This window comes from Meleagris gallopavo, chromosome 10 (assembly GCF_000146605.3).
Source record: "Meleagris gallopavo isolate NT-WF06-2002-E0010 breed Aviagen turkey brand Nicholas breeding stock chromosome 10, Turkey_5.1, whole genome shotgun sequence".
Classification (NCBI taxonomy): Eukaryota; Metazoa; Chordata; class Aves; order Galliformes; family Phasianidae; genus Meleagris; species Meleagris gallopavo.
The window spans coordinates 4,653,482-4,671,430 of NC_015020.2; the positions used below are offsets into that span (position 1 = coordinate 4,653,482).

Consider the following 17,949-nt stretch of genomic DNA (forward strand, 5'->3'; position numbering starts at 1 on the left):
TTGTTGGCATTGTTCTTAGCGGGGTTTTCAGAAGCATTGGATTTTTTTTTCCCTTGGATGTAAATAATACTGGTGTGAAAGACTTTGTAACTTCTGGGGTACGTTGTTTCTTTTCAGGGAGAGGGCAAAAAAACACTAAAAGCAATTATTTCTTGTAGTCAGTCACTTCTTGTGACTCTTGTCTACTTGTATTTTGTACACACGTCTGGTTTTGCAGGCACAGGAACCGACCACTTACTGATGTTACCAAAGAACTGTTCCATATAGTAGATGATATTCTTCTGAGTTGTGCTACTATGTACCTCTACTATCTCAACATAAATGTTTTTGTATAGAAAGTAATTTTTCAGTTCTATCATAAACTCACATTTAATTAAGTGAAGAAATTAGACCTTGGAACCACTTTTCTAATCAGAATGTATTTAAGAGATTCTGGCAGCATTTTTTTCTTTCTTCTGTTAACATATTTGTCCTTCATTTTAATTGCAGTCAGAGAGGCCATGGCACCTATCAAGTTTAACAGATGGGGTCTTCCTGAAGTAGATCCAGAAACTATGCAAACGAGTGAACCCTGGGTTTTTGCAGGCGGTGATATCAGTGGTCATGCTAACACTACGGTGGAATCAGTAAATGATGGAAAACAAGCCTCTTGGTACATGCACAGATACATACAGGTAACTATTTATTTATTATAAGTTAAATGTGCAAGTCTTGAATCTAGGTTATTTGGTGATCTGCACATTACATAGTCATTCAACTTAGATTGCATACTTGATTTTGAGGAGTTGAATCCAGCTCTCTTATATTATCCTAACGTTGAACTCTAAAAAACTATTTCTGAACTCCAGCTGTGAATTCCAGTCAGAGAAAATACACAGTGCAAGTAGAAGTCCTGGTTGGTAATTGGGAAAAAGGAAGTGAGTCCATCATTATTAAAAAAGTAAAATATCTCAATATTGCGTGAAGTAAAAAATAATACTGCCACCATTTTTGGAGTATATATTAACAGTTTACAGAGAACTCCCGTGATCTACATGAGAACCAGAGTTGGCTTTACTGAGGCTGATCAAATGGAAACACAAGACAAAATAGTCACTGAATGCGAAGAGGAAAATAACACAAAAGAGAATTTATCTGAGTAATGAAAATATAAGGGGTACAGACTTGAAAAACCTAGTAATTGCTAGCCCTTCCTTTTCTAGTTGAGGAGAGAGCACTAACTGTAGAGGAGTTGTCAGAGACAGATACAGCCCGTGTGCAGACAGCCAGCTGACAAAGACTGTGTTCATTGTGTAAGGAACTTTTTAGAAATACGATACATGATTCATTCTTCCACCAAAAGAGAGTTGAACAACTGAAGTTGGGACTGTAACAGCTCGATGTCTTTCTCCCCCATCCATCTGCTCAGAGCCTCTCTGATTGCATGTTTGTGCAATTTCATGCTGTTGGGGTCTGATTTCACTTCCTAAAAATACTTCAACTGAAAGCTTGTTGTTAGTATCTGCACATATTTTTTTTCACTTGATCTAAAGCACTATTTGTGTCCTGGCTTCTTCAACTCTTCGAAAATGCTGAGTGTGAATCATCTTTAAACCCCAACCTACTTGCTTAATTTCTCACAGTGAATTTGGGTAACTGTGATACCAGGACATCTCCTTTTTGTCTCCTTCCTCTTTAACCCCTATAAATACAACTATCACTTGAAACCCCTCCTTTTTCATGTTGCTTCCTCCTCAAAGCTTTCCTCAAAAAACCATGACCCTTTTTTTCTTTTCCCCTGGTATGTATTGAATGCTTTGCAAGAAATCTGAATAGTCTGGCTTGAGAATTAGAATTTTAAAGCAAGCAGGCTTGTGATATTAGAGAATTTCCGTTACCTTTTGCAGGTTTCAAGGCAGCTTATTCGACCTTACAATCTCACCAGGAAGCTAATGGGAAATCCTTACAGCAATCTTCACAGGAAAGTTTCCAAATGTCAAGTGTCACCTTTCCAGCTGTTAGATGAATGGGTAGCCCAGGGGCATTTATTTGGATGTGCAGTCCTAGTAAAATCTGGTTGCTGTGGTGGAGTGCTCTGTAATTTGGCAGTTTGCTTTACCAGTTCTTGGAACTGGTAGATCTGGAGGAGGGTTTGTATTTTAAAGAAGTTGTTTATGAGAGGATAATGTTTCCCTCATGTTTGTAGAGGTAGATGATGTATGTGGGTGCATACTTTTGTATGTATTGCATGTTCATTCCACTGCCCCATATTCTGAAAACTTTCCATGTGAAATGAAGAGTACCTTATAAAAGTACCTTATTTTCTCTTTACTTTGAGATTCTTAAGGTAAGGAATCTTTGTGTGAAATGAGTGTCTGAATTAAGTATGGTAGGTTTTAAACGCATTGTTATCATCTATTCATTTGCATTTTAGTTACAGAAATAGGTAGCCATTTTCAAAATCAGCAGCTCTCTCAGTAATTGAATCTATAAATGATGCAGTCAGTGTTTAGTAAAATAGAAATATTCCATAAAATATATCTACCAACTCGAGACAAAGCCCCACCACCCCAACTCCTTGCAGAAATTCCTGTTTGAACAGTGTGCTCCTGCTATCCCAACCTACTCCAGACAAAAGGCTAAACAAACAGATGGGCTAGCTATGTGTCCTGAAACTCCAATCATTTCAAGCTCTGGCACATGGTCAAGTGAAGCATGAGATCTAGACTCAAGAAGTCTCCAGTAGAAATGCCTTATGTTCAAAATCAGGAATTATTTACAGAAGCTTCTTGGCTGCTCTTTCTCTGGAAACTTTCCATCATTAGCTGCCTAAATGTCTCCTGCCTCTTAACATTTTCTGCCCACTCTGCTAAGCACAGGTTAATTTCAGAAATTGTTGCCTGCAGCTCTGTGTTGGCATAGTTTCTATAAAGATGACCAGTCAAAACCTAACCAAGGGCAGATGAAGTAGAACCTGTTTGAAAATGCAGTCTCCTTTAAACAATTCTCTATGGGTCAGTAGGGGTCCAAACACAACCATTTCAATTAATGTAACTATGTACTACTCCCATTTTTTCAGGATTCAAACTTTTTTGTTACTCTGTGAATGATGTAAAAACACATTTAAATTAGTCTTCGTGATTTATTTAATTTGGGAATTTAATTTGGGGATTACAATGGCCCTTGCTTTTGTCCAAGGGTGACTTTATAGTAGTTGGCAGAGCAATATAGGCTGCTCTTCTGTTCTATGCCTCAGTTAGCATCCATTTCTTCCATTTCTTCTTGGTCAGTGAATGGGATTTTTATTATTAACTATTACATAGTAGCTGTAGTCAGAATAATTTACAATTATTGCAAAACTAACTATTACTTTTCTATGCCTGCTTTGAAAGCAAGACAGCTCTCTCATCACAACACAGTTCTTGCACTGTTTTCTTTCTCGATCAGGAAGGTTTAGACACCAGCCTTGACTCTATACTCCTCCCCCACTTATACACTTACCTAAGAAGCATTTTCCTATATTTGGCTGTCAATATGACATCTTATTCTCACTAAAATTCTTCTAACAAAGTGATTTTCCCACTCTTTTCCACAATTAGCCTTTTTTTTTTTAATATAATTTAAATCTCTTTGCTTATTTGTTTGATATGTTTACTGGGCCAGTGTGACCCGTATCTTTCACATTTTGAGACTGCCATGTACACTCTGCACTTAAAGAATAGAGGACCAGATCCCATCTGATATAAATTGTACTTCACTTAGGTGAAATATGAATTTTGAACACATCTTTGTGTTCTGTGCAACTCTGAACCAGTATTGTGTACTTATCATTATATTTATTTATCTATGCTGTCAAAAATATAAATCTGAAGAGTATAGCTGTTGATTCTTTTCTGAAAGTTGACCCTTCTCATATATTTCTCATGTAAGAATGTACATGCAAGCATGTAAGAAAGTACCTTATTTCATAATCGATACCAGAGATGGGTGTTTCCCAGGAAACTTGTCTTTGAAGCTGTTAATTATACTGTCTGCTTCTATTCACGAGAACTGAAAGAAAAGAGATGAATGTCCCTTGTCTTGTAAAACACCATGTAAAACACTAGCATGGAGACAAGTAAGAAAACATTTTCAAAAAGTTGGACACAGTGCACGTGCAGGGAACCTGGTATTTTAACTGCATTACTATTGACTAAGAAATATGTCTGTTCCAGAAAGAGAAAGCCTGAAAGGAGCATTAGAAAATCCCTGACTGGACAGAGCCCTGAGCAACCTGCTCAAGGTGACTCTCTTTGAGCAAGGATATTGGACTAGATCGTCTCCAGGCATCCTTCCAATCATTCTGTGATTTTTTTGTAAAATAACATAAACATCTTTCATAAAGCCAAGGTGTATAAAACAAATTCATGTAACAGATAAGTGGAAAAAGGTTGGAAGACATACAAGTAAGGGAGAAAAGCTGTGTTTTAAGATCAGACTTAAAAAGAGAGCGAAAACAGGAATGAGATGAAAGTATTCAAAAAAAACTCTCAAGCAGTAGGGTTTGTAGAGAAGACTCTCTGTGAAAAATACCAGTAATACAACTACTCACTCTCATAGTCTGTCTTTGTTAACGGCACAAAAATGGAGTTAGACCATATCACTGTGATTAAGAATTTTCTCCATCTAAAGAAAATGAATGTCACAAATTCTATCAGGTTTAACGCTCAGTCTCTGTCTCAGCCCTGCACTACAGGCTGTGCTGCTTTTGCCTCTGGGCATATCCTGGTTAGAGCAGGGCAGGGACACTGCACACTGTGTGCTGGGGATTTTTTACCACGCTCTTGCAGTGTCCAAAAAATTGCCAAGACTGAAACAATAAAATAAGTACCTGCAATATTGTTAGCTTTGCTGGTTGGCATCAAATTAGAGGAAGAGTGAGCCACGCTCTTTGTCCTCTGCTTTTAAAAATCAAGGGAAGAGTTATTATAAATAAACTCTTGCCTGCAGGCTTTCTTTTCCTATTTGTTTTGCGTTGTCAGGGAAATCCTTCATTATAAAGATTATTTTGCTTTCAGGAACCTATAAAACATTATAGTTTGCCAAAAGTTTTGCTTTGTAGAAAACAACACATCAGGGCTTACTAAATTTATTTCTTTTATAAGCACTGTGCTGAGAGGAAAAAACAGCAAAAATAAATAGAGCTAAAAGTGAAGTGATAGGATGAAGGAAGATAAATCTGCAGGGATATAAAGCTACTGGCTACTGAACCTCCAGCTGCATCCTGTCTCTGTTTGTTTTTGAAGACCTGGATTCATATTTTTTTTTTTTTCTCCTGTTCTGCTACCTGGGCAGACTCAGGCCACCCCAACACAAACAAATAGGCACATTTTGAGGTTCTTCAGTGATCCTTGATGAAATTGCTGGTGGTTTTGCTCTTCATGAGGATAGTTCAGTGGGAAGAATAGGCCTGTTTGAAATGTTTGGGCAAGTGGCTTGTGACCAATTTACATGCAGGAGGAAAGGCCTATTTTTGCATGGCTAAATTCAGTCATCTCACTCAAGTCTTTCTCTTCTTTAGTAGATATTTTTGTTTATTTATGCATCTATTGCATTGTATTTATTTTGTTTTATCACAGAATGCTCATCTCAGGTTGCTAGTTAGGATTTGCTTTCATGTAACACTCCTTTTAGCTGAGAGCAGCTTTAGAGATTATACTGTCCTGCTTGGGAAAAGAAATGGTACAATGTAACTTAAGCACTTCACCTATTTATCTGTGTATCTCTCTATGGCAATCAGTATTTACAGTTATACAATGATGGAGTAATTTGTGAATCATCCACTGAAATATACCCACACAGAACATGTGTACAGTTCTGGATACAAATAATAATAATAAATTAACAAATGACTGCTTTCAAAATGGAAAATTGGGTTTATTGCTCAAATGTGCAAATACAGGGGAGTTGGCCAAAAGCTTTTCCATAAGTCTCTTAGCTGTCATTCTGCCAGAATCAAATTCAGAGTTCAGTGTAAGAATTCAATATATTGATGTTGGTTTCAGCAGGTATCGCAGCTTGCAAATATATAACAGAAAAAAGTGCTACCATGCTCCTATATCTGTTTTGTGATCCAGGAGGATCATAAAGTGACTACATCAGCTGCTGCCTGGGAGTAGTGGTCATGGTACTGAAGGGAGTGGATCCCAAGTGGTAGGGTTATGCAAAAATTAGCTTTTTACAAAATGGGCACCAGTGAGGATATGTGCAGGTTGACATCATTTAGATTAGAGTAATCTCACTACTTTTCATAGTGGCTTTTAATGCCATTGGAAGATTTGACCCACAGATGGGTACTCTCTGCCCAAGGAAATCTAAGGTCAGAATCTGAGACAAGAATCCAGGCATTTCTGAGGCAAAACCAACAAATTAACTGTCAAGATTGGTAACAGTCTGATGAACAAAAGATGCTAAAACAAAAATCAAGCAAAACAATGGAAGAAACTTAATTCTCTTCCTGCTTATTACTTTTCATGGATGAAGAGGGGTAAATAAGTAACAACAAAAAACACAGAGGTAGCAATTCTTAAGTAGTTGAGGCTTTTCACTGCTACAGAAAACACTAACAAATGCTGTTACAGTGTTTGTTACTTCTTGTCTTACTTTGCTGATCTTGTGGTGAGTTTTCCTAGAAACATAAGCTGTGTGGGGATTTTCTATGTACTAAAAATATCTGCCTTTTTTTGTTGTGGTTATATCAGCTCCAACTTCTAAGTGAGTAAAGATTTTAATTCTGCCTCCTGCAGCCTGATTAGGATGCTGTTCAGCATCTGTACATGGAAGATTTTCTCTGTACAATTTTTGCAATATTAAATGCAACATTTACATTGAAAGCATTTCACTTTGACTCTCCAGAGAAAATGCCACCTTTAAAACTGAAAACAAAAGTGACTGTGGTGTCACAGGCATAAAGTATATGTTCTTCTTTGATCTTGAATCAGAGTCTAATTTTTTTCACTTGAAGTATTCACGTTTGGTAGTAGATTTGCATATTTTGATATGTATCCCAAGGCATAGATTAAATAAAATCTTAAATAGGGGCTGGAGGAAAGTGCATGAAGTCCAAGTATGCTGAGTCAGATTGACAGCCTACAAAGTGATCTTGCCTGTGGATTCTTTCCCTTGTTTTCCACAAATCTGTACATTGGATATAGAATACCCTGAGTTGGCAGAGATCCACAAGGATCCTTGAATTCAACTCCTGACTCCATAAGGAACCTTTTTTTTTTTTTTTTTTTGTCTTTTAATTCTCACTATTACTGATTCTGTAGGGAACACGAACCGGCCATTCTGAATGGTAGAAAAAACAACAACAACAATAAACCTCTGGATTGAACCAGGCTGGCAGTAGAGGATATAGAAATAACTGTTTCATTATTACGGTTCTGTTACTTTCATGTGACATAATATTTCAGCATAAGGGCTATTTGGACAGAAGATGTTCCACGTGCAAGTGATTAGTATATTTTGCTGATTTGCAATACTTGAATATAAAATAGAGTAGTTGAAATTTGGTTATTATGTATGAATGATGATGATTACTATTTTTAACTCTTATCAAGGTTAACAGTAAATTATATAAAAATGAATCAGCAAAAAATATTTTTCTTTTTTACAGTCCTTATATGGTGCTGCAGTTTCTACTACTCCAGAACTACCACTCTTCTATACTCCTGTAGATTTAGTAGACATCAGTGTATTAATGGCTGGACTGAAGTTTCCAAATCCTTTTGGCATTGCCAGTGCAACTCCTGCTACTAGTTCCTCAATGATTCGAAGAGCTTTTGAAGCTGGATGGGGCTTTGCTGTCACTAAAACATTCTCCCTGGACAAGGTAAAAACATAATTCAAGTCATATTTAGCACATGACTATTTTTCTGTATATTTGAAAAAGGTCTAAATCTTTTGGAAGTTTCACAATCTAGGCTGTAAGGATAAGGAGGGAAACAGTGCATCATGTAAGTCAAATTATCTTGAAGGTTCCAACACTGCAGTGTAAAGGGAAAACAATTTCTGTTTGTGATTTGTTTTTAGGGTGTTTTTTTGTTTTCTTTTTGTTGTTGTTGTTTGTTTGTTTGTTTTTGCTATTAAAATATGCATTTCTTCCCTTTTACTCAACAACATTTTTAATATTAGCGAGCTAATAACAGTAGTGGTACTGTCATAAACATTGCAGAGGAATTGTTTTCTGTGAGGGATCAGAATTCAGAGGAAGTGAATGACAGCTTTATCAAGCAACTCCTGAAAGGCTGCTTCTTTGCCAAGGACTGCCAAGATAAGCCATTGAAACTGAATTCCAATTGCAATTTAATAATGCAGGCGTGAGCTTCAGGCTGAGTGGATGAGGAAGATGGAGGCACTGTAAAACAAGCCTGTAGAGAGGCAAGGAGTTCTGCTGGAGGTTTGTAGCTCAGAGACAAAGTTTCAGTAAGATGTAGCAGAAGAGGAAGGAATTAAATTCTTGAAGACTTTGGCTCAGTGTGGCACCTAAAACAAATTCTCACACAAAGTTAACACAAAGTATTTTGTGTTAATTTGAAGTGGGTAAAGGATAGTTTGATCTATGATTTGTGTTTGCAGTCAGTTTTCTGTTACGGTATTCAAAATAGCAAAGTGAGATTCTGAGCAAGAAGTTTAGACTGTGAAAGAAAAGGGCGATTTTGAGAAATGTATTGCAGAGGAAATAAATGAGATTTTGGCTGGGGCATAGATACAGTCTGGCTGATGTTGGAAGGAAGAATATCAAAGGTAAAGTCTGAGTAATAGTGTGAATGGTGGTAATGCATTGTCAATTAGTGACAAAGGGTATCGTGGAGTGAAGAGAGCTTTTGAGATGTATTTGGAAGGAAGAGACTTTTATTCTTTGTTCAGGTATGAGATGTAAAAGAGGATTGGTGGATGGAGACCTTAGCAGGAGAGAAAAGGTAGATTTTTTTGCTCTGCTACCTCAGCAGGTAGCTTTCCAACATGAGGAAATTATAAGGACAAAGGACTGTGTTACTAGAGCAGACTGTAAAAGATGTCAGAGTAGCTTCTTCTCACGCTAGAAGTATTCCAAGGAAGTCAGCGTTCCTACAGATTGCAATGGAGATTCTAGTCTACTTCACAGGATTTCTTATTAAAACACTTTTCAGGACATAAATGTCATTCAAGTATGTTTATAACTGACTTATGTGCATAACATACTGTCAGCTGTAATTATTCAGTGCCCAGACTGAAGATAACTTCAGTCCTGAGATTTATGTATTAACCAATGTTATTGCTGATATGCTTGCAGTTCTCTCAGACGACACATTGATTGCTGGGTATTTCGAGAGCTAAACAGATACTGTCTGGTTACTGATTTGAGTAGTAGTTCAGAAAGAAAGAAGGAAGCAATTGTAGGAAGTGATTGTGGTAGTCCAATAAATAGCAGATTCTCAGAATCCTTTCAGAATCAGTGGTTGAAATCCAGTGCCCCTGGATGCCGGGCTCTGGAGGTATCATTCCAAAGAAGATCTTTCAAGTGAAATGATGTCTTGAATTGTATGTTGCAGTGTGCAGTAACACTGTTCCATGCAAATACTAACAAGTTTTTCTACCACTGTAGTGTTCCCAGTAGTCTTAATAGTCTTCCTATCGCAGTAAAGCCTTAGTATTTGTAATGATTTGAGATGCTTGGCTGGAAGGTGCTGAAGACATAAAACTGCTTGGTTTATAGTAGCATCATGAAAATTAATGCTACAAAAATAAATAAAAAAATAAATATTTCAAATGAGAAGAAATGCACAGTGAGATACAGCAGTTATTCTTTGAACAACAAATACTACACAAAGACTGCTCTGTTGACTTAATGCTGAAACAAATAATTGGAATAGATTTTTGATTAATGTAAGCTGGCATAATGTCCTTTTTTAAAAAACAAACAACCAAAAACCACGTAGCTTTGCTTGCACAGACACAAATCCTACGCATTGTTTAGAAGGGAACAGTACGTTCTCATGGGCTGCAGTACCTGTGGAAGCAGAGATTTCTGATTTCACTCTCCTTCCAAGCTAGTAAAAGCTGACTGTGAAGAAAGGCCAGAAACAAAGGTTTCCTGAAGTGAAGAAGAGTTTCTGGGAGAAAGGGGGCTTGCTTGACAGCTTTTGACAACTGAAGCTTTTCTACTTCAGCCTTGGTTGTACGTGGTACAATCAGGATTTTGCTTTTATCCCTGTTGTCTCCTTGTTTAATGTGTCCTGGCTAGGTTTAACTGCTTGTGCAACAGTGGGAGCTTAGCAGCAATAGAAACACTCCCTCTTCTAGGACTGACTGCTGAATTCACCACCATGTTCAGTCACTGATAGGAAAACCAATGACTTCCCTATTCCTTTGGCACTTCAGCAAAAGTGGCTGATGAGAGGTAAATCGGAATGACATTTGACTACTGAAAAGCATATACAGCTGAAACACATGCGTTAAGTACAGTGTGATGGAATAAAATCAGAGAGAAAGGCAAGATGAAATATGGAAGAAGGATGTCCAAGGAAGGAGATAAAAAGGAGAGGAGTGATTCTCATAAGGATCATGTCACATAAGCTTCTTTTTCCTCCTTCATTGCCTAGCACATTAAAGTCTTGTAAAACGGTAGGCTGGGGTACCTGCAGCCCAAGACAGGCTGTACATTCTTATATCAGCCAACTGTTGGATAGCAACTGAGTAATAGTAACTAGTGGACCATAATTTACTTCCCAAGTTTTCCCAACCATTATCTGTCTTGACCTCTTCTTGAAAGCATAACATGTTGCCATAGAGGGTGTCAGTATAGCACTGTTTCATGCTGTGCTCACTCCCTTTTCAAAAACCCCCACACTTTGCTGCATAATTGCCTTCATGACAACCTGTTTGCAGGGTAAGGATTTCACCTCTGATTCAACAAATATTTGTTCCTAAGAACTGATATGCTATTGTTGAAATATTAAATTAAGAAAAAATGCTAATGAGAAACATGAAATGTCTTCAGTGTACATATGTAAGTCTTTAAGTGCATAGCTTTGGTGTGTATATATATACGTATATATGTGGGGGATATATAACATAGGGAATATTTTAGAAAATAGTGGATATTACAGTGTAATATAAATATTAATTACATGGTACTATACCTGTATGTGTCTATATGTTTTAGAAGAGGATGGAGTCATGATTCATGATTTGCAGAACTGTATTTATGAAAGCAATCATATATGCATAGCACCATTAATACTGAGTAGATTTGATTTATTCCAGAAATTAAAATAGCTGCTTTTAACATGGACTATCACTAGGCAAGAAAAACGGTAGAATAAAAATGCCCCTTTACACCCACCTTCTTCTTCACTCTTTCGGTGTAGAATCAGTAACTCGTTGCTCTTTTGGTTCAAACAGAGCTTCTGTCTTATTCAGATAACTCTGCTACAAACTATTATTTGTAAATTCTGTCGGCAAGCTATTGAATGGGAATGGAGGAGCTGCATATTATAGAGTCCGCAAAGAAATGAGTATCAATCATTACCTCTTTTAGAACTTAGAAGAACACAAAACTACCTGCAGAATGAGAAATATTGTGTTAATTAAACAAGTAACGACAAGTGGGAGGTTTTTTAGTAGAATTGTTGTATTGAGCTGGTTTATTTACTTAGAATTTATTATTGAATACTGTTTAGTACATAAAATTTGCATTAAAACCTTTAATCAGAAAGTTTGTACAAACACAGTATCAAAACAAGCCAGGGATTATATGAACTGTGCATGTCTTTTCTCTAGACATTTCCACTACCACTCTGAATTTATATAAGAAATTGGGTTTTATCAACTCAACTCCAGCTTTGTCGTTCTCTCAGTGCACTGTATGGGCTGCTTAGAAAGAGGAAAAAGCATGGGATAACAGCAATATTTGCTTTGATTTTTAGATGCTTCCTTCACTTGTAAAATTTAATTCTGATTAATCAGATACATCTGTCTTTATTCTGCTGTGACATGCATTGATTTGTGATGCTGTCGCTTTCAATAATGTGGAAGCAGTTGCCTTTATTATGAGAACAGGCAGAAATCAACATGCAGACTAACTTCATTTCTAATCTTTAATGTATTTTCATTGTATATGAAGCAAATTGCATGGATGATCTTAAAAACAAAGCTACAATTAAAACTAGATTATGTTTGAATGAACCCATAGCAGAGAAAACTTTCTAGTCATAATATATGTTTATACCAATCACTGAAGCAGAATTTGCAATATATTTTCAGAACCATTTCTAAATGAAAACCATTCCTGGTAGAGAATTCATTAATTTACACAGGATATATAGCATATCTATATGCTGTTATTTGAATATGCAGATTCTGCCATCAACCAGTTATCTCAATATATTTGCACTATGTGCACCTCACTTTATAATTGAAAGTGGTAAAAAATAATGAAACAATGACATATTGTTTTCCATAACAGTAGTAGTTCACAGAAGTGAATCTGTATTTTAAAAATGTATATTTTTGTATGATATTACAGCATAGTAATTTAGATTAAACTAGTTATAATTTATGGTGGCAAGCCAAAATGCTGTTTAAGATGCATTAAAATGCAGAACCATGACATTTGAAATTCTGATGTTCTTAATATGACAAAGGTTATTCTATGGAGTTTTTCTATAATATGAAATATTAATATTTCACAATACAGTTTTGATGAAGTACAATTTGCCTAGCTTGCATATGATAAAGAAATTAAATGCTTACCAAGGGAGTTCAGTGAGAATTAGAGCCTTGCCTGAACATCTGCTTGAAATGTTATTATCCTGTCCTACTGACAGCATCGCTCCCTCATTGTTTTTTGAGATTGACAGCTGAATATTGTACTGATTTCTGCAGCAAATATGTTTAGGTGAACTTTGTTTCGTTTTTTAGAAATTTAGAACATGCTTTTGATTTCCAACCTATTTTTTTTTATACTCTTGACATTTGTAGGTGCCAGATTGAGGTCTAGTATGCTGTAGCAAAGATAGACCATTGACTTGCAACGAAATGCCAGTTGATATCTCAGTAAACAGAAATATTACTATTCTTTATTGTGTGGTCTGTATGAAAGCTGTATGGGCTTTCTTTGGGGAGACAAATGATCAGATTGTTAATGTCAAATATAAAAAGGACTGTTTGCCTTCTTACTAAATAACATCAGACAACTTTTATTAACTGCATTATTTGAAGTGAAAAATATGCATTTTACAGGATTCCTTTGCATATAAAGCTCTGTAGGTTGAATTATTTATTGTTTTTACAATTTTTAAAATGATTATGAATGGTCTAAATATTCTTATGTATTCTTTACATCCATTATTTTGTTCTGTATTTCTGAAGGAATGTTAATAAGAAGTATCGTCTTTATTGTTTCCCAATTTTTACATTTTTTTTAAATCCCTTCATATAACTAGCAAAATTTAACACAGGAGGTAAAAGGCCATAGAAATGAAATTGGGTGTATTTATTTTTATTTTTAATTTTGGTATTATGCTATAATACCAACATTATTATTTTACTTGAGTACTATTATACAGAAAATATGTTACTTTGCTGCAAAAAGAAACAAACCATTCTATAAATCTGAGAAGGTGACAGGAATCTATAATATATTAGTTTATAAATGAAAGGAGTTTAATTAGTTCAAAAAAACAAGCAAAAAAAAACAAACCCACAACCACAACAAAAAACCTTTGGACAAATGTCTAACCATGTAGCACTAAATAGGGTAGAGATACATTTCTTCTGCATTGAGCACCATAGTTTGCTCTTCTATGGAGAACTCTGTTAGCCCAGGGTATGGAGCACAATGTGACAACACATGAGTGGATTGCAAGGAGGGATCTGTCACACAGGGATGTGAGCAGGTGTGTCAGTAAATTGACAGTCATGCTAAAGGAGAGAATTCTACAGTGGAGAAATAAGCTGCTTTCTGCATCTCCCTTCTCCTTTCATTGATGCTCAAGGAACAGAGTGAGCTTGGCTGTAACATTTGTCTTCTGCATCTTGAGCTCATTTCATAAGTTTCATAGAGCCTTTGTCCAGCAATGACATACCTTCCTGAAGGCTGTAACACAAAGCTGGCCAATTAATTTTATGTCTTAAAGCTGGAGCTTCTTGGTAGGCTACAGATTCCTTACCTGTAGTTGTCTGGGATGCATTTTCCATTAATCCATTTGGCTTTTTTTACAGGGTGTTTGGAGATGTTTTGTGTTTTATTTCCTTTTCTTTTTTGAAACAATATATTAAAACACTATAGCAACAATGGATCAAAACACAGTTTAAATTTGACAATTAAATTTGGGCAACTTGTATATAGAAGTCTATAGTAGTAAACCAGTATTTTCATGAAACATTTTACACTTAAAGCAGAACAACTGAGAAGCAGTTTTAGTAAAATTTGGAAAAGGATAGAGACTATAATACTTTGTATTTTGCTACATAAGCCTTTCTATTAATTCTTATCAAAAGTAAGTTAGGAGGGAATACTCCTCCTCTGCATAATATGTGTCATCTGGTGAAGTAACCAGTAGTTAAGAGGAGTCATCTTTTCTAATAACAGCATGACTATTAGCCAATAAAACAGAGTGAATGTTTGACAGGTAACTAAGTCTAACCAGTATTAATTTTTATGGTGAAGAAGATGCTTTGCTTTTTGTTACCCTTACTTTATTTACTTTCTTCTTAAAATGTTTTCAAATATTGAGCAAAAGAGAGAGAAACAAAGAACACAGACATGCACGCTTTTTTCAAGACTGCTAAGAATCTGCAGCTCCTGATAGCTGTATCTGAAGTACTCGGTGGTTTTGAATATCACTTCCTGAATAAACACGATTCTCAAAATCAGGTACATAACATACTTGTATCAAATATTATCCAGACAAAATATTCTTCAGCTATTTCTTATGCCCTTGTAAGATTATTGGTAATCTTGACACTACTTCATGTAATTTTATGTCAGAAAGACAGTTTCAGCATAGGGCAGAAATTGCCAAATGTAATTCTGAAATTTAGAATTTTTACCTGTAATTTTCAGTCTCAATTAAGATTTATAGCAGACTATTTTTATATATTGTTTCACTGAAAACAACAGAAAACAAATGTTGGGGATCCACCTTTGCTTACTAATACTACAGGCTGCAGATGTGTTGAGAAAGGCCTACTTCTGACACTATGGCTTCTCCCCCAGGCACCAACTATAGTTGTTTCTTGGTCTGCTCTGCACATGGTAAATGGCAGCCTGGCTGTTGGATGAGAACTTTTCTGCACCAGGAAAAAGAGAGTTGAAGCATCCCATACAGCCTTTGAGCTTCTGCAGAAATAAGGTCCCAAACTGACTCTCTGTGGACAACCTTAACTTCAAACATGTGTGTTTAGGTACACAGCTTATGTTAACAAGCTTGCAGACATAAGCTGAAATGATAGAACTGTCTGCAAGATAGCATATATTTCCACACATGGATTTACAGGGTTTTAGCTTAATCATTTTTCAAGCGATTTTTGTTTATGCCAGAGTACTCTTAGGGATGTGGGCAGCATGCATCATCTAAAAGCTCAGGTTAGCTCGGATCACGATTTCCCAATTGGTAAATGAAACTGGTAGGGCTATGTTTAATGCTCGATTTGCCCACACAAGAAGTTAAGAAAGCAGTAATATAATTGCATTTACTCCTGATGATGTTTTTATAAAAACAGAATGAAGTCTCTTATATTTAAAAAAATCTGAGAGGTTCTTTTATTAAAATACATATTATCAGTGGAAATATGTATGTCACTGTATACTAAATAATGCTTCTTATCATTAGCTGAGGTGTTGTCATTGTCTAAATATAGAATATAGTCAACTGTAGTTTTACAGGACTCCATCCTTCAGAAGGAAAGTGTAGGATTTTTGTCTACGTGTTTGTAGCAGAGTTAACTGCGGCTCAAGACAAGGGTCTCCATCCCATGAACTCTGGAATTATTGCTCTATAAGTTGTCACAGATAATTGCAAAATCCAATTTTTGGTCTACAGAAAAGGGATCACACATCTTTAATACTCTTTTAATATATGTATTATGATATCATGTAATGGTACATTTTGACAGCATGTAATATAAAAGCATACAACTTCAGATTTGCGTGAAGGATTTCATGCTACTTGAAATATTTTTACTGAATTACACTAGTGTCACAATTATTGTTGAATCTTGACTTTTTATTATTAAAGCTAAATCTGCTTTTATCTGACTTTGCTGGCACAGCTTGGACTATGAGACAATGAATTACAATGTTAGCTATGGCTTTCAAAAGCAGCTCTGAATACGTTTTAGTTGTTCTCCACCGTATCGTAAACCGACAGTGAGTTTCTTCTTGCCTGACTTCTTTGATAATTCAGTGGAATGTAAGAATTTCCAAGCAAAAAATCACAAAAACACATTAAAAATGAAAATGATATAAAGTAATGTTGTAGCAGTGTTTTTTCATTAGCAGCTGACCTGCTGTTGCTGTTTAAAAAAAAAAAGTGTCTAGGCTAGAAGTCAATTCGATAAATGAACTGGCTATATATTGATTTTCTCCCATTTCCCTTGTTATGTAATATGATTTCCCTTCCTTTGCAAAGGTTGCTGTTGTACAGGATGGTGCTGGGATCGTGGTCGTGGGAGCGTATTGGAATGTGTGGAGTAAGAAAGGCTGTCACAGCAGTCAATAAGATCTGAGAGGTGTTGACTAATTGCCTGCTAATTACACAGTAAATTGTCTAATTAAGCTGATGGTTAATTAGGGTACACTTGCACAGCAGTCTTGTGGAATTTTTGTCTGATGTCTGGGAAGCAGCTTGTGTAATTGGCAAACTGGTAAGGACTGGCAGGGAACAGGACTGGGAAGCACGCTGCCAGCAGATGACAGAATAAGGATGCGTTTGCACAAAGGTTGTCATGTGAGCACCAAGGGGTTTGTTAGCCTTCTCCAGCTACATGGAAGCAGGCTTGATGTGAAATTTATCTGAAAGCTACTGGAAGCTGTAAATAAAATACAATTTAAGTGTGTAATAATCTAAAAGCAGTAGCATGTATTTCTCATGTGTTAGTCAGAATTAGGTGTTACGTGGTTTCCTTTAAAATTTTGGCTAAGGAACAAAGAATGCCAGAGTGATTGTGTAAAGAACGTCACCAAACAGTATAGTTTGACTAGGGCAATAATTGCTGCACTATGATTTGTTTGGTGGAGTCCCGAACATACTCCATTTTTACGCTGATGTTGAAAAGGGATGACTGCTAATAAGGATACTCACCAACCACCATAACCATCATCTGTGATATCCCAAATCTTCATTAGTCACTGCATCCATCCCTAGATGTGACAGAGTATGAACAGGTCATAATGGTGTTCTGAATTAAATGTGTGAGTTATGCTAAACTATAATACAATTAATGAAAGTATCTGGATTCCAGGCTCTGACCCAAAGACCACAGAAACAGCTGAGAGTATTAAACAGTGAGAGTCTGGACAGTAAAGGAGTGTAGACACCAATTCAGCAAAAGTGTCAGTTCTCTGTGATTTAAATTTAATTCAGAAAAGTACCTCCATATATGTGCTTCTCTAAAGTTAATTATCAGAATCAGAAGAAAATGCAGCATAGGATTGGGTCTTTACATAATGCAGAGATTTAATTTGAGCTACGTATTAGCAAATCTAAGGAAAATAATTCTTCTTTTCTGTATCCTAAACAATCTCAAAGTGTGTATACACACACACACACACACACACACACACACACATAAAGAATGCTTTGATGTCAATTGAACAAAGGAAAGTATGATATCCACTTTCAGCCTTGGAAATAATATACTGTTTCATAGGTGCCCATCTTTTTACATTTTAGCAAGTGCAATATTTTGTTTAGGCACAATGTCATCTTAATGGAACTAAAA

At 36.1% G+C, this 17,949-nt stretch overlaps 1 protein-coding gene across 1 annotated transcript in view; it reads left to right on the forward strand.

The window, feature by feature from the left end:
* The window catches only part of LOC100538897 (dihydropyrimidine dehydrogenase [NADP(+)]), a 67,093-nt gene extending 59,214 nt beyond the window's left edge, over positions 1–7,879 (forward strand). The window contains exons 7-8 of the mRNA XM_031554950.1: positions 490–674; positions 7,637–7,879. Of these exons, the coding sequence (XP_031410810.1) occupies positions 490–674; positions 7,637–7,864 (413 nt within the window). The 3' untranslated portion in view covers positions 7,865–7,879. The remainder of the gene's footprint in view (positions 1–489; positions 675–7,636) is intronic.
* Positions 7,880–17,949: the final 10,070 nt, after the last annotated feature.